The sequence below is a fragment of the Clytia hemisphaerica genome, unplaced genomic scaffold (assembly GCF_902728285.1).
Source record: "Clytia hemisphaerica strain Z4C2 unplaced genomic scaffold, Clytia hemisphaerica genome assembly, whole genome shotgun sequence".
NCBI lineage: Eukaryota > Metazoa > Cnidaria > Hydrozoa > Leptothecata > Clytiidae > Clytia > Clytia hemisphaerica.
In genome coordinates, this window is record NW_027104371.1 from 310,102 (window position 1) to 332,127 (window position 22,026).

Below are 22,026 nucleotides of genomic sequence, written 5' to 3' on the forward strand. Positions count from 1 at the left end.
AGAAGAGTCAAGGGTAAGTGGGAAAATCTAGGGCGCAAGTAAGTGGTTCCCTACCTTTTTATTTCGACTAGATACCTATTGAAAAAAGAGCCTTTGGGTTGCCCAAGACAGTCATTCAAGATCATAAAAATAAACCGTCTCTGCCGCAAAAAAGCGAATCTGTAAGGTCAAAGAAAAATGGTTTCTAAGATACTAACCTCGTCGGTACCTCTGTAGGGTGTTGCACCTTTACCACCTGCGATACTAAATCCCAACCCTTTACCGTCACGTTTCAGCATTACTGGAATGGTCTGAAAAAAAGGAACAAAAGGATTATGAAAACAGTCAGTTAATGGCTTATATCCGACATTAAGTCCCGACAACTACAGGTAACAATAAGCGATTTCTTCCCATGCGTTTGATTTTCAAATTCCATAATTCAAATTCAAAGGTAAAGGTTGGACAAGGAATTTGAAAAAACAGTCAGGTCACTTAAGATGAGGAATCTTTTTTTGTAAAGGAAGCATGGTCAAAGTTGATAAAATGTCCTGTTTTCCAAGAATAGAAGAAAGAGATTGCATCTCTCATGCCAAACCAAACGAAGCATCAAATCCAGGAAAGATTAATAATAAACTTCATCATCAACCATTTCTTGTAACAATCACACAAAAATCATGATCCAATTCAACTCATTAAAGCATAAAACCCAAAGAAAAATAGCAAAAGAGCAGTAGCAACCAGTTGTTTTTTTGCCGCCATCTTTATTTTGACTGTTAGAAAGCAGTATGGTCCGATCAAAAATACGCTTCCGAACCGCGCGACGTTTCCCGATCGGCAAGGAACCGTAGGCTATTTTCCGTTGACGTGTCTCAAAAGAAACGTACTCCGTCTCAAAAAAAAACACTGTACTGTTTTCCCGCTCGGAGCTCGATCTAAAAAGAGACTTGGAAAAAAATCCATAATGGCCACCCCACGGCTCATAGAAAATTAGACTTTTAGTATCATCATTTGAATTCATTTCCCATTAAACAAGTCAGAAAAAATTATACAGTTGACACTCTCTAATTCGACGTTCTAGTTTTCGATAAGCTCTATTATTCGATATTATTGAAAGTCGCCGTCAACAAGAAACTCTCATAAACAATACTCTACTATTTGATACACTCCCTTATTCGATGAAAATTCAATTCATATGAAGATCGAATTAGAGAGCGCCAACTGTATGTCAACACCTTTTAGTTAAGAAACAGTTAAAACAATATATAAGAGGCAAAGGACCAATTAATTGTTTTTAAAACATCGAGTCTAGCATTTATAACCGTTATAAATTTATACATCGTACTCTCAGGCTAGTCTTCCAAGTTCTAGCAAGAAGTCCATGAGATTGAACGCCCGGTGAGGGTGTATCATGACCAACACTGAGTCCATCGGGTGCACCACTATCCAGTTTTTCATGAATTGACGCCCTTAAAGTTTGACTCAATTGTTTGAGTAATTTCTTTCGCCCCATTACGTACTCAAACTCAAATATCCTACTGTATTTTCTATTTCTTTTTCGTTTTTATCTACAGAACAGATGAAAGTTTATTTATTAAAATCTGATCAAACAGCGACGACTGCTCTCCAAAATCCAGGGTATCAAGAAAAATTGAAATTATTGAAGGGATATACACGATTCTTTTTATAAGAACAAACTATATACTTCGATGGCCAAAATGTTAAGAACAAGTTAAGAACATCTCAAGGTTTCAATGACTCTAAAACATCCATTTCCTGAGGAAAATGGACAAAAATATTAACAAAATAGTGAAAATAAGAACATGTTAAAAACATTTTTAGGTTCAAAACCCAAAAAATTAAGAACACCCGAAGGCTTCAAAAATGTTGGTTGTAAAGAAACAAAGATACACGACGTTTGAAAATACATTTCTCGCGGCTTTTAGGAAATTTTTCCAAATTTTCACTGTAGGTTATGTATCAGAAAAGTGAGAGAGTGGATATGGACTTCTCATCTATCTCAGCAAAAAATAGAGCAAAGTGACTTTTCTAGATGAGTAGATGTTACTGATGACCTAGAGCAAAATTGCACATACTAATTAAAAAATTCACAAATAGTCCAAAATGTGCAAGAAAAGCTGCTTGTAAATTGACTTGTCAGAACAGACCATTTGGTATTACTCCTTTATATAAAAATGTCAAATTTTCTACCAATTAAAGCCTCGAGATTCAAAATGCACAAAACAAAACAAATTGCCAGGACTCTCATCATCTCATTAAACCATTATTTCTCATTATGTATGAAGTTAACATGTTAATTAAGTTATTTTAAGTTTTTAAGTTTTTTTTCTCTTTATCGCACTTTCTTTATCTCGAACTAAGAGTTTGGCAACTCAAAAAAGTTCGAGATAGAGAGAGAGCCTACTCCAACAAATGACGAGAAAGCGAATTCGCAACCAACCACCAAATAATAAAATGTTGTAAAATAGTAACAATGTTTAAAAAAATTTGACATTCAGTCGAGAGTTTGACAAACTTCATACAAGATCTGTTTCTATTTTTCCATGGTGCGTAATTAAGCAGGGAAGCTCGTTAAGTTAATATAATTCTTTTTTTACCACTAATGTTAAAGGAAACGATTATGGTTCCTGATTATTAAGCCGCTTTCTCTCTCTCTCTCTTGCTATAAGTTAATGTTGGAGTTTCAATATAAGTGAAATTCTAAGAATTACTCTATATGAAATATCTTTCCCTGTTTCATGCTACAATGGAGCTGAAACTCGTCTCAATAAAAAGTGATGTAGTACCTAATTTCAATGAATTTATATAAATATTGAAGTTTCTCGGAGTAGTGTATTTTTTATGTTGTGAAGAAAGATATCTTTAAATATTTCACTTGGCTCTGGTTTCATTGAGCACTCTGCAACATCAATCACAAACAATATTTAAATATAAGTTTAAGTTTAATATAAATTTAAATATAAGTTTCCATAATCCAGCGACTTTTAACACATAAAAAGTTTGAAGTTTGGATTTTCCGCTCTTATTCGTGTAACAGGAAAGTATTTTCAAATTTTGTCACTCAGCAACCGAACTTTCGATAGAGGAAAATGATGCTAATTGTATAAAAATATCCTTGCACCGAGTTTCCGTTAAACTAGAGGATAATGGACAGGAAATGAGTGAGAAAAACGGAAATGTCACAAATTTTTTAAATGGGTCTGGTAGACTGGAATCGTTCATAATGCGTGTAATACAGTAAGTATAGGCGTTATATGATAATACGATTATTGTTACGGGATTTAGTTTGTATAAAATTGTTCCCTGCATCACTTTTTGCTTTATACAATGTCTGAATTAGTTGTCTAGCTTGCTAGCCTAGACAAAGATTTTGTTCACTTAAGTTGTCAACTCGTTCATGAAAAGTTCGACAAAAACAGTTATTTAGTCATCGACACTACACTTCTCAAAGCAGTTCGTGGTCCCAATTAAGTTTTATATGCGGTAATCGAACAGAAAAAAAAAAGTTAATTTGCAACATGTAGTCATGCGCTAAATTAAACCTAATGGTACGTAGGATGCAAGCATCTCTCGAATATGATTTAATTTATTATAACAAAAACTGTTTTAGTACACATTGGCCACTCGGAACCATTTTCCTGAAAAATACTGATTACCACATACTGGTCACCATAACGTTACAAAAATCATGGTGTCCCAGATAAAACTGATCCCCTGTCTATAAAAAAAACGATGATGATGATAAGTAACCGAAAATTACTGTTAAAAAATCTCAAGAAAGGTTACCTGAGCTTCGATCTCAATATCTTCGACTTCTGGTTCGGCCGCGAAGCGTACGTTCTTCTCGTTCTAAAACGTGAAATAAGAAATGGTAAAAATATCTTGTTTAGTTTAGCTGATGCACGCAGGTTGCAGAAAATTTGTAAATATAAAATTTCGTGTGTCTTGGTGGGAGGGTAGAAAAGGATTTCTGGATAGTTTACAAAGTATATCCAAAAGCCAAACTGGAAAGGAACAGTATTCAGAAGTATGAAACAAATCAGACAAGTGATACTTTTATGGACCTACCTGGTTATGCATTTTAAACACATATATAATTGATATCTACGTGAGCATGACCGTTAAACAATCATTCAGAACACAAATAGTGACGATCTATTAAAATTAGTCGTTTGTTTCTTATAAAAAACACGTTTAGAAACCAAAATTTCATAATTCTTTCATATTCAAGACTTCGAGAGTAAAAAAAAACATCTCATCAAAACTTTCAGTAATTTTAAGAACATTGATGTATGCTTATTAATAGTGATTCTTATAGATAAATATGCGTTTTTTGAGCTGAAAAATTATGTTTTTACAAAAATCTGCTTGAGCCATCTTTTACCTACTTTCATGCAAAAAGTCAGAAAATAACAAGTCCAAAAAACCCTTTTTTTAGCCCAAAATTTTTTTTCCAAAAATCGAGCTCCATCACATTCAAGGGTTTATAGTTATGCATCTTTGTGCAAAAAATCACAAAGAATAAAAGAGCCGATCTCGAGAAAAGCTAATACATAAGTAATTGATAGTGTGCTTATAAAAAAATATCGAATTTGGCCAGTTTTTCTATAAAAACAAGCCAAGCAACCAAAATTTCATGTCTAAACACATAAATTCTTTAAAAGTAAACCCTCATGAGCAAAAAAAACATCTATCTCATAAAAAAAATTGAGTAATTTGACTAAGAACATTGATGTATGCTTATTAATAGTGATTCTTATAGGTAAACATGTGTTTTTTAAGCCAACTAATTTTTTTTGCAAAAATCTGCTTGAACCGTATTTTACCTATGATGGTACCTTACTTTCCTGCAAAAAATCAGAAAAAATTAATGATCCAATTTTTCACAAAGTCCAAAAAAAACCATTTTTTAGCCGTTTTTTGGCCCAAATTTGCCCAATTTTTTTTTTTTTTGAAAATCGGGCTCCGTCACATTCGAGGGTTTATAGTTATGCATCTTTGTTAAAAAAATCGTAAAGAATGAAAGAGTAAATCTCGAGAAAAGCTAATACCTAAGTAATTGATAATGTGCTTATAAAAAAAATATCGAATTTGGCCAGTTATTCTATAAAAACACGCCAAGCAACCAAAATTTCATGTCTAAACACACATATTCTTCAAAAGTAAGCCCTCATGAGCAAAAAAAACATCTATCTCATAAAAAAATTGAGTAATTTGACTAAGAACATTGATGTATGCTTATGAATAGTGATTCTTATAGATAAACATGCGTTTTTTGAGCCAACAAAATTTTTTTGCAAAAATTCGCTTAAGCCATCTTTTACCTACGATGGTACTCTACTTTCATCCAAAAAATCAGAAAAAATTAACGACCTAATTTTTCACAAAGTCCAAAAAACCCGTTTTTTAGCCGTTTTTTGGCCCAAATTTGCCCAAAAATTTTTTTTTTGAAAATCGGGCTCCGTCACATTTGAGGGTTTATAGTTATGCATCTTTGTGCAAAAAATCAGAAAAAACTAACGAGCCAATCATGAGGAAAGCTAATAACGAACGAACGAACGAACGAACGAACAGACGAACGGACAAAGGTTAATTTATAGGACCTCCACCGGGGTAGGTCCAAAAATGAAAATAGGACCTGCACTACCGACTATCATCAATACAGCGGAACCTCCGTAACTCGGACACAAATAGGGAATTGAAATTGTTTCAATTATGGAGATTTCGAGTTATGGGGTAAGGTTTATAAGGCATAGTTCACTGGAGGGGCGAAAAAACTTGTTCGAGCTAAGAAGACATTCGAGAAATAGAGGTTCGAGCTCTGGAGACTTCAGTGTATTCACGAACATCGAGATATGACAATGAAATAAAAGATGTTTAATCTTCTAGCAATAAGAATTAAACTGCTTACACTTAGAGCGATGTCAATTTGGTCTTGATCTGTGACTTCTCTTAAGACAACAATGGAGACAGGGCTGGTTGCAACTCGAAGTATTTTGACGGCTTCTGAATGTTCAATCATACTCAAGTCCTGTTCGTTAACCTGTTGTGGAGAAAAGAGAAAGCGTTATATCAGAAAAATCACGTACCTTGACGTTATCTCCCGTGACACTGGCTTGCTTCTAGGAAACCTCTAGACAACTATGATAGATAGAGACGGCTGAAAAAACCGAGTATTTTTACCCCAGCCAACTCGCCCGATTGGATAATGTTAGGTAAAGTAACATCAGAAAAAAAGAAAAGAATCTTGCTTAATGTGGACAAGTTTTGAGAATAGAATGTGGCTATCCACATTAGGTTTTTTAGGCAGACTTTCGATTGTTTTCACGGGCTCCACGGCCAGTCGGCTACTCTCGGGTACCTAATAGCCGGGAGGGGGGCCCGCTAATTAATTTGAAAGTTCCCTCTTTTGCCCTAATTCTGCTGTATTAGCCTCCTTTTCGAAAATTTACCACCCGGGACATTTTTATTCCAACTCACCCGCTTATTAATTTTGAGATTTCTTCCAACCCCCCTGCTTATTCCAAACCCCCCGGCTATTAGGTACCTGAGAGTAGATGATCGGAACTTCGGAAGGAGCAGGGATTCGAACCACGAACCCGAGAACACGAGTTTTTTTTTTCGATTTTTGAAGGACGTTACGGTTGGCTATAACTAGAGGAATTTTAGTTACTTTTACATTTTTTTAGCCAATATTTGTGTAAACAACATAACTACTTACTTTGATGATTTTATCACCAACATTGAGAGCTCCAGAGCGGTCAGCTGGTCCATTAGAAGTTATCTTACTGATATAGACACCCTGGTTATCAAGTAGAGAGATGATCATTTAGAACAACGTTAGACTAAGAAGTGGATTTGCAGAAAGGGTATCTAAAACAGGGCGTTTCTAGAAAAAATTATGTTTTAAAAGCTCATGCAACATCATACACATGCATATTGAAGTACTGAAAAGTGGGATTCAAGTCGGCTATCAGATTCAGGGGCAGACAATTTTTAACCAAAGCCTTTGGATAATTTAGGTTGCTTGGTATATATAAGACTAAATGGAACTAAAGCTAAAATAACTGCATATTAGAGGGTATGTATGTGCATTGTTAGAAAGGTTATGCGGATGGGGTGTGTGCATATGTCAACAAGTCTGTCTATCGGTAAAAAAATGTCGTGGTCGTAGTAGTGGTCGTCTGTCAGGAAAACCGTGCATATTGAAAAAATCTGAAACTAGGTACCTCGTCATCAAACTTTTTCTCGAAGTCCGTTGAAAGCTGGTCGTAATAAAAATAAAGAGATGGAGAAAAGTTAAGTCAAATGGTATACCAGTCGACGAAAAATTTCACCTAGATTTCGAAAAACGCAATAAAAGCCAGCGAAAATTTCTGTGGCAAAATCTTTTGGCCATTATAAATACCACCCATATATTGATCCCTCTCCTTTCTACAAGTAGAAGTATAATCGTCGGCAGTGAACATTATAACACCGTAAACTTAAATTAGTTCCCATAGTTCTCATAATAAATGAGAGTTGTCAGTTATCTTTCTCCTAGAGTCTCCCTCCGGTCGCGTCAAAAAGTGGAACGAAAGACTGGGTCGGAATCAAGAACTTCAAACAGTATTTTGTCGTGTAAGGTGTGTCATTAGTTGTATGTTAGTCGTAAAAAAGTTATGTTTAAGCGTCGTTTTAAAAACTCTCCATAAAGTTATAGTTTTTTAGTTTAATGAGGTTTTAACGGAGTTACTTTACAGGTTTTAACGGATTGAATTTATATTATAGTTTACTTTCAAAGTTCGAACATTGGACCCGGGCTTCCTCAGGCTGCACGTGTCTCCTCTGATGTTTTGGTATGGGAGATGCTTACGTTTCGTGTATAAAATTCCTGTCCGAGCAATTTGTCTCTAAATTTGTGGATTTCTAAACGTTTAAAAAAAAATTAAAACAGGTTACCCCAAATTTAGGGTAACTCTCGGACGGGAACTTTATACACGATACGCATCCCCTATATCAAAACATATCAGACGGGATGCGCGCATCCCATCCTTTTCTTGAGCGCTTTAAAAAAGTGTTTTTTACCGTGCACAAGGAAAATCATTTAAGTTAATTATAAAGGGGTGAAAGTTTAGGATTTAAATATTTTTAAAAGTTTAAAGCATGGCATGCACATGTTCTACTCTGTACATAACCCTTTTCACGATGACTTAGGTTGACTATCATTAATTGTTTGAGTTATAGAGGTTCGAGTTATAGAGGTTCGAGTTATGGAGAAATTCATTGGGAATAAGGACTGATCATAAACTGACCAAAATTTGTGACATGATAGAAAGCCATTAGTCCTGATCCCACATGAATCATTGTGACCTAAACCCCAGGATGCATTACTGCGTGATCGTGAAAAGGATTATGGATCAGCACTTACGTCATCATCAAAATCGTCGGCCTGTTCCAAAGACATCTGCGCATGTGCAACGTGAAAATGAAGAATACAAGATGATAGACATAGTTGTGTGTAAGAAGGTTTAACATAAAATATAATAAGTTTATTACTAGTGAGTGCGGAACGGGTTACAAGTTACAGTAGCGTAGATAGTAGGGGCGCAAAATTTGTGAAGGGAGCAGATTGTTATGACACAGTAACTTTCTATTCATAATGTAAAAAGGTAATTAGACAGGGGGGTCACGCAGTTACTACAAGACAGTATGACACTTACTACCGTGGTGGTACTGTATTCAGAAGTTATGAAAACAGTTACTACACAGTGTAGTAACTGCTGTTTGGGGGTGGTGCCAAACACTAAAACTAGCACTTTTGGTGTAGTAAGTGCTTATATTTTAATTCTTTTTAAAGAACTTTCAAAATTTTTCACAAAAAATGAATTTTTTTGTGAAAATATTCTTTGTTAAAAAAAATATTTTTGTTATAAATGGACGAAAAAAATTTTGATTTTTCTCAGACCCAACTTTGAAATAATGCTTTCCCTAATTATCATTAAAATGTTCTCAACAGCTGTTAACCAAGTAAATTAAAAGAAAATCTAGCACAAAAATAGGTTTAGGTTGAAAAATAATCGCAATTTAGGGTAATTTCGAGCATGTTTTTGATGATATCACTCAAAACAGGGGTGGTACCTGGAAATCTTTTCTGAAAACAGTTACTACCAAGGTGAAGTAACTGCAAAGGGTGGTGAAAAAGCACTTACTACACATCATGTCTTGTAGTAACTGCGTGACCCCCCCCCCCTGAATTAGAGTGTCATAAAAATTTGCTCTTCTACACAAATTTTGCGCCCCTACTATCTACGCTACTGAGTTAATCATTTTGTCTATATCTATAAATCAGTTTATTTATTAAGGGATGATGCAAATGTGTGCGCAAATTAGTATGAATATACGGTTAGAATCATTGTTAGTAAAATGGTAGACTTTTACAGCTTTAATTCATTTTCTAGACTTTTATTAAGTGATTTCAAAAAAATTGCCTCCTAGAAATGAACAACTTTTAGGCAAAGCTATTGTTAAAATTAATTAAACTGCCCGAAGGTTATATGAGACAGGTCTTAACAGGTTCACTACCGAGTCCTTTATTTGAAGTAAGAAAAAGGACCTCATCGAATTTTATTGAGAGTTTGACTTTCAGAGGCTTCTGCGGCCTCAGTTTTGCTTCAAACACCTTCAAATTGTATACCAAACGATGCAAAATTTTATGTAGATCTAAAAAAAGCAACATTTATTTATCAGAAGTAATGACTCTTTTGTTTTGTATTGTGACCCCTCTACTATGAGTATACTCTTAAGGCCGGTCTCCACTTTCGCGCGAAATGGGCAACAGTTTTTTATTAACCTTTTTTGCCCGAAGAAAAGATTACGTCATAAAAAAGTTTCGCGCGAACAAAAAAAAAGTTGATGGAAGTTCTACTTTTTTTAACCGTTACGTCAATTTCGACCAATGGAATTGCTTCATTTTTCAACCGACCAATGACCTTACAAAAACGAGACCGGCCTTTAGTTGGCAGTGAACGTGTTAAAAGGGTTAATCAATTCCTTAGAGACAGCCTGAACATAAAAAAACACGAAGGAAACAGTTCACTAGAACCCATACCTCTTCATCTTGGTCAAAAGTGGTGGTCCCCAGGCCCCCAGCAATATTGATTCCTAAACTCAGACCATCCCTCTCAACAGTTACTGAGATCTAAAAAGAGAAAGAAAAAGATGAATATTATTTCTACAACTAGGAATCATAAAGGGGTCATCTTCATAATACGTAAGCAAATTTCTTATTTATTATTTGTACACAGAAAACAACAGAAATGACGTCATTTAAACAATAGTCAATCTTTCAGTATGGGTACAGTTGAGTCTCCATAACTCGAACACGGATTTATGGAAATTTCGAGTTATGGAGATTATGGAGATGGTTTATAAGGCATTGTCAACTGAAGGGACCAGAAAACTTGTTTGAGTTTAAAAGAATCCACTGCACAAGAGGACAATAGGACACTCGTTTCTGTACCTCTTCGTAAACTTTAGTAATAGTCCTTGTTGTCTCCTCTCCGTCCGCCCTCTGTTCATCTCCTTCTTCGTCTTCTTTGTCCGAACTGTCTGAACTTTTGTCCGAATCATCTTCATCTTCATCTTCATCTTCTTCTTCTTCTTCAGCGAAAATATGAGAAGGGTCTTGTTGTGGTTCGAAAGGTTTTTTGGCGAAATCTGCTGGTCGAGGTGTGTCTTTACGAGTGTACTTTTGAACACCTGAATAGGAGGATTGGTAGAGTAAAATAAAAGATTAAGAGCGCCTAACCCATTATAAGCACCACTGGCATCATAGTGGATCGCTCAATTCTTTCGGTCCTGTACAGATAGGGAATTACACTGAGCTGTCAGCTGGGGAGACTCGTCGTGCTCTACTGCACAGGCTTATACAGTTTTTGCACGTGTCAGTAATTTTCGCGAGTAGATCGACCAATCAATGGCTTCGAATTAAGATGCTCATTTTGAAGGAAATTGTTATTGTCATTCTTAGCCTTTGTTTCCTAAACTTTCACCCCTTTATAAGTAACATCGATCCACACCGCTTTTTTACCAGTCCAGCTTACCATTTTTCGAACGCACAAAAATATTTGAAAACTTGAAGTTACAGAGTGACGAGTTAAAAGAAAATTTGTATCAAAGATATGACAGAACTGGACAGAATAGAGATTTAATACGGAAATGACCGAGGAAACTTGAGTTCCATTTAATTTAACTCTTTCTTGCTACCATTTGGTAACCACCCCTAAGGGAAAATCAAGATGATAATGTTTCCATTTGGTAGCAATAAAGTAAAATGCACACTTAAAGCGAATGGTCTTTGATTACGTTGTTTAAATTGTTCGACGTACCTTTTTTCTTGTCTTCGATTTGTTCAACAGTTGGGCCGTCCATGGTGTCCTCACTCTGTTCGGCAACCGGCGTTTCTTCATCATCCGGTGTTGTATTGTTTTCGGCTTCCTCTACACTGCGTTGTCGGATGGTCTGTAAAATATTTTGTAATTGACTGTCATCATCGTTCTTACCAATACGTTTCCCTTTCAGGTGATGCGGCGTGTCTTTACGTGTAAGACGGCACACGTCGTCGTCCTCTACGTCAAAACGTGTGTCACGCTCCGGTACATGTTCGTCTTCGACAAAGTCAAAGCCGACACGCCTACGTCCCTCCGTGTCACTATTTTCGTAGTCGTGGTCGGAAGTGTTGTCGTGCTAATGGATAAAGACGTTGTGAGTGGTGAGTGCGAGTTGTAGTTACGAAACATGGAAAACGAACAAAATGAGGGTAGAGTTACATTTACAAAATGCGGAAAAAATTTACACAGTTTTCGTTAGAGCAATCTTGTAAGAACACGAGGTTCAATTTTGACCTAAGAACAAATTAAGAATAATAGCAGCCACATATATTAGAATTGAAATCCTGATTTTGAGCCCGTTTAAAGTAGCATTTTAAAAGAGGGATAAAAGGACTGATTTTTGTATAAAAAGAACCAATAAAATTTTCGGCTTAGACTCGGTTTAACAGTTCTCAACATTAATGTGCAAAATTCACATCCACTTATTTGCTTATCAATAATCAAAGGAAGACAAAAGAAGTTATGTTAGAATTCGTGTATAAGTGCGTATGCGTGTTTGTGTATAGAGGGTTTTCAAGTTTTGTTTACGTTATGCAACTTCCGCCATTATGGAAGTAAACGTTCGATTTGCGTAAGGGATCACCTCTACAGATTCGAACGTTTGCTTCCACAATTGTACTCCGTACAAGGTATCTTACGTAAAGCGTAACGTAGTACGGCAATGAATTTTGAAATTGTTGTACCTTGTACTTGGTATCTTACGTATAACGCAGCGTAGTGCTACGGTGATGAATTTTAAAAATTTCCGCAGACATCGGGTCTGTTTAAAGACAACCATATTGGCGGAAGTTACGTAACTTAACAAAAACATGAAATACCTCTAGATATAAGTGTATGTAAACAAAGAAAACAGGTGTGTAGTGTGTCGTGAGATGTAAAGTGTGCGTATGTGTATTGTGTGAGTGTGGTGGTGGAGAAAGAGATCGTACATGGGTTTATAAAGAGGCTTGTTACTCAAAGAAACAAACACCCAATTCTTCTCTATGACACTTGGAAAGTTTGTCTTGAGTAAGAATTAAGTACTATTTTATAAGACGGAGGGAAAAATTTATCGCGGCTTTGATTTACATATGTTTTTAGAGATTCTTCTCCCGTCAGCGAGCAAGGAGGAGGAAGTTAGCTCCACATCTATGCAAAGACCTTCTGATAACCCATTCATGGTCAAATGTAATTTCCTCACACCCTCAAACTTGCCCGATGACGGGAGAAGAATCTCTCGAAACGTAGCCAAACGTAAATCTCGTGATCCAAGCCAAGATGAACATTCAATATAAATATCACTGGAATGATTAACTCAAACTTATTTAGTTAATTTAAACACTGTGATATTGTTTTCCATTTGAAATGATCGAAAACGATAGAATCCCAATTTTGCTTAAAACCTTACCTCTTCACTCTCCGCATCAAAATTAGCGGCCGGATTATCAAAGACAGCGGCTGGGTTCACCATACCGCCTATACCACCACCAGGGGCGCTTTTAATAACAATGGGCGATTCTCCGAAACTGATTCCGCCCTTCTTTTTGGATTCATGGTTGGGGCTTAGAGGGTCGGCTTCACCGCGACTCTCGTTACGTTCGTGTTCATTGTGATGGCTATGGTGACTGTGCTCGCTCTGCAAAGAACGGAAAGAAATGTTTATTGTGTGAGTATCACAGATAACTTATGTAAAACGTTAGACGGAGATCCCTAGTGAAAGTAAAATTATGCCCTATCTTTGATTGAATTGAGATACAATTTTAATTCCGTGAGCCTTGAAGTTTTGCGACGTGGCTTAATTAATAGTCCGGTTGTACACTTGGACTAGTTTTCTTCAAAACTGTCAATGAAAATGACGGAAATTTTACTCGTCCAGTAAATATCATTGTTCAGCTTTCCAAGTAATGTTTGCAGCCAAAATACTCCAGCAGTGAAAATAAAGGTTTCTACTGTATTCTACTTTCACCAAAGATGGCGCATTAATTTTCGCAATCTGAATCCAGAGAATCATAGTAGGGAGCTCTATGAGGCAAACATTTATATAAGAGTCGAGTTATGAAGATTGGTTTACAATGGTTTGTTAGCTAAAGGGCCAGCCAGACAAGTTGACTTTAAAAAATACAATTTCTTAGGAAATCACATCAAAACATTCACATTTAAAAACAAGTTTAGGCTTAAAACCCAAAAAGGTGAAAGCATCCAAAGGCTTCAGCAATTCCCCCGACGTTCTTATGATAACAAATTGAGCTGAACTTACGTCTTGCGATCCGGAACGTTTACGGATGAGGTGGGGATGACGATCACGAAGGTCTTTGGGATATGGTGTTCCACGACGTTGTAAATTCGACTGCAAATAAGAAAGAAGAATCATGCACATGCTTAAATATCATTCACATTGGTTGTACAGAGGTGTAAAGATCCCTTACAAGCCTCCACAACTCGTCTAAATATTTCATTGAGTAGTCACTACAAACGTCAAAGCGGCATTTTATGTACCGAGTAGTGATACATAGTTCATTTCCGAAGACATGGTCATATTTGGAGCTAGTTCTTACCAGTCACCAGTTTCTAGATTATTTTTTAGACATCATAGATCGTGCAGAGTACATTAAACAGTCAAGAAAGACCCCCCTCCCTCTATTTCGTTCCTAAAAGGGATCAAAGAATGTTAGGAATAAAAATTTGCAAATTTGTTCGGATTATAGAAATGACGCACAAACCTCTTTATTTTCATCATCAGCGTTGTTTCCACCGAAAGTGACGGCAGATGGTGAGAAAGATTTCCATACTTTCCCATCATCCCCTTCTCCGTCGTTCTCCTTGATAAAGTCTTCTGCAAATAGAAGAAAGAGAGAAAAAGAGAATTAATTCACACGCTATCACAGATTCTGATAAAGACTTCAGCAAAACGAAGAGATTCTAAACTTTGAAGTCAATTTCGTTCAACTTGATAAAGTCCCCTGGAAAAGGAGAGAAAAGGAAAGTTAGTTCACACGCTATCACGGATTCTAAAATTTGAAGTCAATTTCTTTGAACTTGATAAAGTTCTCTGGGAAAGAAAAGAGAGTAAGTTCACAAGCTAGCGTTCGTTTTCGTTCTGCAATGTGTAATTCTAACCTTCCAAGTAATCATCCTGTTTGAATATCCTATGAATACAAAAGTTCTTTTCTTTGGTATTTATTGGAAATCGTGTGTTAATCAAACTCTCAATTCAATCGAAAATGCGCGAAACATGTTTTCAAATTCAAGAAAAACACACGCTTTCAAATGCAAGGAAACACGTCCAGATCCAAATTTTAAAACTATCATCTAGTCTAGCAAGTTCCTTGAGTCTAGCCTGGACGACTTACCTTCATCACGATGAGTGAACAGGCTCTTCCTCAAAAGGTCCCTTCGATGTAAACAGAAAGCATAACCATCTCTCCCAACCATTTTTTGGAGAACTATACTTCTAACATCTAAATCTTCTGCTCACTTTTAGTTCACAATGAGTTTTTACTATATCATTTTTTCATGTCATATTTATTTACATTTCACACTGCGATAATTACAGATGAATCCTTGGCTTCAACCACACATTCACTTCCAGAAAAGTTAAAAACTATTGAGAGAAAATGTCGAGTCGAGAGAGATTGTTGGTCGAAAAACTTTTCTCAAGAGAATTCTAAATAAACAAACATGCGCTAATCAATATTTACTCGTCAACTTGGTAATTTGTTATGGAGGACAAAAAGATTACATATCTTGCGTGTATACAAGAAAAATCAATAAAATATCTCTCTTGTCCTCACAGAAGATTACATCAATGTTCTTGAGAGAAAATTATAACCTACTCTGTACCAGAGTGTATCTCACGTTTATCGCTTCGTAGTACGGCAATGGATTTTGAAATTAGTCGTAGATACTGGGTCTGTGTACAGACAAACTATAACCCAGCTGGTGCAAAACGTCATTATAACGTCCATCTGAAGTCCATAACGTCCATATAACGTTAGATGAACGTTGAAAAAACATCGTACACGTTTTTTTATAAGAACATAAGGCTTTGGTGACGAAAATATGAAGAACAAGTTAAGAACATTTTGAGGCTTTGTGGATTCTGTTTCTCAGAAGAATGGACAAAAATACTCACAAAATGGTAAAAATAAGAACATGTTTAAGAACATTTTTAGGGTCAAAAGTCAATAAGTTAAAAACGAGAAAAAAAACGTGTAACGTCGAAGCAACGACGATTTGAAGTCCATAAAACATCCATTTAACGTTATATGGACGTTGAAAAAAGTTGTGCGCCAGACAGATGTGGTGAAGGAAAGTTGGCTAACTCGACTTGAATCTTGATTTCCTAAACTTTCCTCTGACATTACTCAATCAGCCAAGTTCAGAATGTTCTTCAATTGTAATACTTCTTAGACTCTCTTTTAAACAAATTTCCTTTGACAACCATTGACACGAGTTAAAATAGTTTAAGCCGATTAAAAACGGATGTCTTTAATTATGGTGATTACATTAATTCAGCTTATTAGAAGTGAAAGTCAGAAGAAAAATCTTCAATGACAAATGTCACTGGTGAACCTTCAAAGTTGGCAAATTACACTTTTGTTTTTTTAAAACAGCATCCAAAATTTTTGAAGCCTTCGGATGTTCTTAACTTTTTTAATTTTAAGCCTAAAAATGTTCTTAACATTTCTTGAGTATTTTTGTCCATTTTTACCAAGAAATTGGGTGTTTGAGAGTCCGCGAAGCCTGTTCTTAAACTTGTTATTAATATGTTGGCCATCGAAGCGTTATGTTCTTATTTAATTTGTTCTTATAAAAAAAACGTGTATTACCAAAGATCGAGAGTTTCAGAACATTTTAAACCTTTACAGACTCTAAAATACAGGTGAAAATTACACCTAATTTCCCACAATAATAAATTTGTAAATAAAGAACATTTTAGGCTTAACCCTGTAAAGTTATGAACGTCGGAAGAATTCAAAAAATGTTGACCTTCTTATAAGAAAAATAAGTGTACGAGTCTCTTTTCTAGAGAGCTGGCTACTGAAAGTCAGAAGGCAACCTGGCAACAAGACATTATGCTGCAACACAATCATGTGCTAGATAATAGTAAGATAGAAAAAGTCATCTCAAATTGAAAAACCTTTTCACTTTTCTACAGAGCTGGCTACTGAAAGTCAGAAGGCAACCTGACAACAAAACATCATGCTGCAACACACTCATGTGCTAGATAATAGTAAGATAGAAAAAGTCATCTCAAATTGAAAAACCTTTTCACTTTTCTACGAGCTGGCTACAGAAGGAAGAAGGCAACCTGACAACAAAACATCATGCTGCAACACACTCATGTGCTAGATAATAGTAAGATAGAAAAAGTCATCTCAAATTGAAAAACCTTTTCACTTTTCTACAGAGCTTGCTACTGAAAGTCAGAAGGCAACCTGACAACAAGACATCATGCTGCAACACAATCATGTGCTAGATAATAGTAAGATAGAAAAAGTTATCTCCAATTTAAAGATGAAAACACGTGGACGAGTGACGTTGAGCTTGGGGAGATACATGTTTTTCTATAAGAACAAACTACATAAGAACATGAGGCTTCGATGGACAAAATATTAAGAACTTCACGGACTACAAAACATCCCAGAACTACAGAAGAATACTCACAAACTGGTCAAAATAATAATATTTTATGAACATTTTAAAGCTTAAAGCTCAAAAAGTCTTTTAAAGAACATCAGAAGGCTGTAAAAATTGTGGATGTTCTTATAAAATAAACGTGTACGGTGTCAAAAGAAAAAAGATTCACTCTCAATCAAAACTTCCAATCCAATCTTCAACCAATAAAAAAGGGTTTTTAACAGTATTAATCACCTAGAAAGACCCTTAAAGAGAAAATCTCACGACTCAACTTTTCAACTTTTAGCCTCAGACTCGACAATTCATTATTTTGATAGAGTTTCTTTAAAGCTTTGATTCAAAACAAAATATGTAAGTAAAGTTCTCTCAAGAAACACACTGATCGATCAGCTAAGAAAGAGTTTTTCGTATCGCTAATACCAAACTTTCAATAGTTTTAATACAAGACAGCCAAGGCAAAATGTAAACAAATATTGATTAAGATAATCTCATGACAAACTGTGATGGATAATGCTTAACATTTTGTCTCACTCAATTAACAACATCGAAACATTTTGACGAGTATTGTGTATGGGACATCGAGGTAAAATGTAAACAAACACATAAGTGCTAAGACCTAGTTGACCTTACACTTAAGCTTGTAAAAAAGAATGCGGAGATGATGCTCTGAGAGATAAACGAGGTGTAAAGAAAATAATATTTTCGTAAAACAGTTGATCATTAAATTCTTAGACATCGATCAGACGAAAAAGCTCAAATATCAAAACAAAAGTTAACTTTAAGGATATACGATATGCAAAAATCGCTGAATTCGCGATACACGCTTTTTATAAGAACATCCCAAATTGTGTTCTTAACTTTTTGAGTTTTAAGCCTAAAAATGTTCTTAACATATTTTATTTTTCACTGTTTTGAGAGTATTTTCATACAATTAACTTCCTAAAAATATGGGTGTTGTAGAGACGCCAAAGCCTTTAAATGTTCTTAATTTGTTCCTACTAATTTAGCCATTGAAGTCTTATGCTCTTATATAGTTTGTTCTTATAAAAAAGCGTGTCGATAGATATTCTGAAGGAGGAAAAGAATAAACATGGTCTGATGTATTAGGAAACTTTCATTCTTACGAATTTTGAAGACTTTCAATGTAAAGAATGATGAAAAACTTTTTTCTATATACAGGGAAACATAAAATGGAGAATTCTTTATACTGCATCTTCCATTGTTCCAACTTTACAGATGCAGCTTATTATTTTGGGATTATAAGTTTTCTTTTATAAGAACAAACTATATAAGAACATAAGGCTTCGCTGTCAAAAATGTTAAGAGCAAGTTAAGAAAATTTAAAGGCTTTGGGGAGTCAAAAACACCCTATTTCTTAGGAAAATGGTCAAAATAAGAACATATTAGGAACATTTCTAGGCTTAAAACTCAAAAAGTTAAGAACATCCGAAGGCTTAAAAAATTTTGGATGTTCTTATAAAAAAAACGTGTAACCGATATATCAGAATAGCCTTTCATTTTGTCAAAAGACTTGCTCCTCAATAGTTAGAAAACTTCTTCGACAATCTGCTAACAGACAATATTTTATAAAACACAAAAATATGTTACTGACAAAATCACTCTCGAGAAGAAAAAGCTAGAAAAAGAAAAGTGCAAAAAAATCTGTTACGAATTTATTTCTCCTCTTCTAAAAATTTTTTCCTAAAACTTCATTTCTCAATAGATTTTAAAACTACCCTTAAATCTAGTTTGAGAAGTGTCTCCTTGCAGATTAACTTTTTTTTGCTATAAATCATGAAAGAAAATGTCCAAAATTAAGATGAAAACTAACTAATCTTAGAACATTAAAAAGTCTGCGTTATCCTCATAGAAGAATTTGCTTTCTTTCGACTTTCGATATTTTTAGGAAATACGAGTCTTTAAGAGTCCTTAAGTCTCAACAAGCAATACCAAGAAAAGTAAGGCTTTAAGAGTCCAAGAGCCTCCCATAGCTTAGAATTTTAATCATTTCAAAACAGGCAAATAAAAGCTTTACTATAAAGTACAAGAAAGCAAAATCAGAAACATTTTTGGGGTTGAAACACAATACGGTACAGTTCTGCTCCGAAACGACATGCATGAAACGCTGACGACGACTCCACTCAAAATTATTCATTAGAACGACTTTATTTCAAGGTCAGAAAGAAACCGTAACATATGAGGTCTAAAACAGTAGACTTACCGAGACTGGCAGCTTTCAGTCTTTCTTGTGGGAACAGGAAACAGGTGAGTACTCTCTCTTGTGTCTTTTCGATTTCTTCCACTTGTAACTTCAATACAGATTGCGACTAAAAAGAAAACGAGAAGGACGAAAATATTTATAAGCTGTCTGAAGCAAGTATTTTATACAGTAGTTAAAAATAAAAAAATGGGTTGAAAATAAGAAGTATTACTCTTAAAAACCTGGAGAATGTATCATAAATCAAATGTTTTTCATGAGCGTCTAAAGTCAATTAAAAAAACAGAAACTACTTGCTAATTCAAAGATTTCACCGTCCCATATAGACATCCTTTATGGGAAATTTCTCTCACTAGATGGTTTCGATTAAAAAGTATAGTATGACTGACTAATTGTTATCTTGTAATTTGCGTCTACTATAAGAGTGACATACGCATAAAAAGACTTGATTTGACTGAATAAAATCATACCTGATTTTGTGATAGCCATAACGCTTTCAAATGAAGTGTGGATATTGATAACGGTAAGTTCTCCAATCTATAAGACACAAAGAAACGTTTTTAAAAAAATGACCGAAATTAAATAATTTTTGACGAGTTCACGGTACATCTTTAACACTTTTAAGTTTAACCCAATCAATATTCCTCACAGGCATGTGCCTTCCTCACTATTTCTCAAGCCTTTCTCAGAAGTTTTCAAAGAATATTCCGACGTCCCAAATTTTCAAGAGAAAATAATTCATCACTTATACAGTAGCTGGTACTGGTCGTCAATTTTGTCAGATGCGTAATGAAGAAAAATTAAAATAAATTGAAACTAGACTGGACTTCTTGGTTTGCCGTCACCCGACCGACCTACCTCAAAACCTTACCCAAAAAAAATATGGCAATTTTAAAGAAGAAAGTCAAAATCTCTATTGTGTTTGTCTTGTTTTAACTTTAGCTTACCGTGTATTTCACTTTTAGTTTCATTTTAAAATTACCCAAACATATATTGTCAAAACGAAAAATTTTTCCAAACAACCAAAAATCTAGGATTGCTTGACAAAAAACAAACATGTTTTTAAGTCCAGCCCCTTCTAACCGCAACAACACTTACTTGTTTCCAGAGAGCGCTAGAACAGTCATGCTCTTGCAGTTACCGATTTCATCGGGGATTTTGGCTATTTGGTTATCACGTGCTGACAGTACACTGAGATGAACACATTTGCCAATCTAAATGTTCAAGAAAATCAATTTACATCTGAAGGATGGGGGTAACACAGTAGGAATTTCTATAATCCTTTGATTAATGAGATAACATCAATTTGACTCAAGTCCATTTATGGGCAGAACAGAACAAAAGGAGCTGGGGATTCAAACCTTGGTTTCGCTAAAACGCCTCAGACCTATACCTCAACACTATTTTGATTAATATGTAATAATTAATAGAAATAAAAAATTTTCAAACATCTTCGACACTTACTTCAGGTGGAAGGGTAAACAAACGATTTCGATCGATGTTCATATGTGTTAATTTTGTCATTCTTCCAATTGCTGATGGTAAATACTGTAAAAAAAAGAGAATAAAATATCATACTTGAATTTCCACAGATAATTTATGTAATGATTTTCTAATAGATTTCATTATATTGTTATTAGGGATGAAGTAACTTAATCCAGAATTGGCTGTCATTAAAGAGGATTAAATTTCGTATTGGAAATTTATCGTGGCTTAGATTAGGAGATTTAAGTTTGACTACATTTCTGGAGATTCCCCTCCCATCATCGGACAAGGGAAAATTTTTCACAATTTTCACAAACTTCCCAATTTTTCCCAAAACTCAAAAGTAAAAAATGTAAAGTTGTGTCTTCAAAAAAAATCATACCTCTATGACATTATCTGTTAGGATTAATTCAGACATTTCTGTGCAACTGAAATAGAACACCATATCCATTTATAAAAAAACATTTGACATACATAAATCCAATAGCTTTTTTATTTGAGTACCCCTTAATAAAGTATTCAAAATAATCATATAATATCAAGTTGCGAAAACTCTTCTCAAATTACCTGCCTGCAAAAACCTTTTTCTAGTATCTCTTGTATTTTGAAAAGCTACTTTCATATACAACTTTCCTGACATTGCTTTATAAAGTTAAGGGTCTCAGTACAGAAAGAAACGGTTTTAATGAAAAATGGCTTACTTTCCAACTTTCTCAGTTAATTCATCGATTTCATTTGAGTCCAACTTCAAGATTTGTAAATGTGACAGTTTTCCTGCAAAAATTATCAAAGAGATATTGTTAGCAAAACCTCTTTCTGAATTCGTTTTAGACTTTAGCTGATCCAGATAAAAAAAGTATAAATTCACAATTTTGCATGTTTACATAAGTGTTTACATAATTAAAATGTATTTGGCGAATTTGGTGGATTTAACCAAAATATAGCCCAAATCCCCTCAAATTTAATTCCCACCAAAATTCCACCAAATTAAATTCCCGTCAAAATTTCTTCCCTTAAGGTAAGTTAATCCTATTCAAAAACAACAAGATAATTTTA

The 22,026-nt window shown here is 34.9% G+C and overlaps 1 protein-coding gene across 6 annotated transcripts in view; it reads right to left on the reverse strand.

Moving 5' to 3' along the window:
* Positions 1–22,026, reverse strand: part of LOC136818541 (protein scribble homolog) — a 34,539-nt gene that overhangs the window by 9,937 nt on the left and 2,576 nt on the right. For 2 of the 6 annotated variants that reach the window (XM_067074865.1, XM_067074868.1), the window contains exons 7-23: positions 21,672–21,744; positions 21,353–21,398; positions 20,950–21,033; positions 20,584–20,699; positions 19,956–20,022; positions 19,489–19,594; positions 14,348–14,460; positions 13,885–13,974; positions 13,036–13,263; positions 11,367–11,724; positions 10,499–10,737; positions 10,088–10,177; positions 7,227–7,262; positions 6,719–6,799; positions 5,909–6,040; positions 3,784–3,846; positions 198–290 (exon numbers count right to left, since the gene is read on the reverse strand). In XM_067074865.1, coding sequence (XP_066930966.1) covers positions 198–290; positions 3,784–3,846; positions 5,909–6,040; positions 6,719–6,799; positions 7,227–7,262; positions 10,088–10,177; positions 10,499–10,737; positions 11,367–11,724; positions 13,036–13,263; positions 13,885–13,974; positions 14,348–14,460; positions 19,489–19,594; positions 19,956–20,022; positions 20,584–20,699; positions 20,950–21,033; positions 21,353–21,398; positions 21,672–21,744 — 2,015 coding nt within the window. Of the gene's footprint in view, positions 1–197; positions 291–3,783; positions 3,847–5,908; positions 6,041–6,718; positions 6,800–7,226; positions 7,263–8,407; positions 8,444–10,087; positions 10,178–10,498; positions 10,738–11,366; positions 11,725–13,035; positions 13,264–13,884; positions 13,975–14,347; positions 14,461–19,488; positions 19,595–19,955; positions 20,023–20,583; positions 20,700–20,949; positions 21,034–21,352; positions 21,399–21,671; positions 21,745–22,026 lie in introns of all 6 variants that reach the window. The other 4 variants (XM_067074866.1, XM_067074869.1, XM_067074870.1 and 1 more) reach the window with 4 other exon arrangements.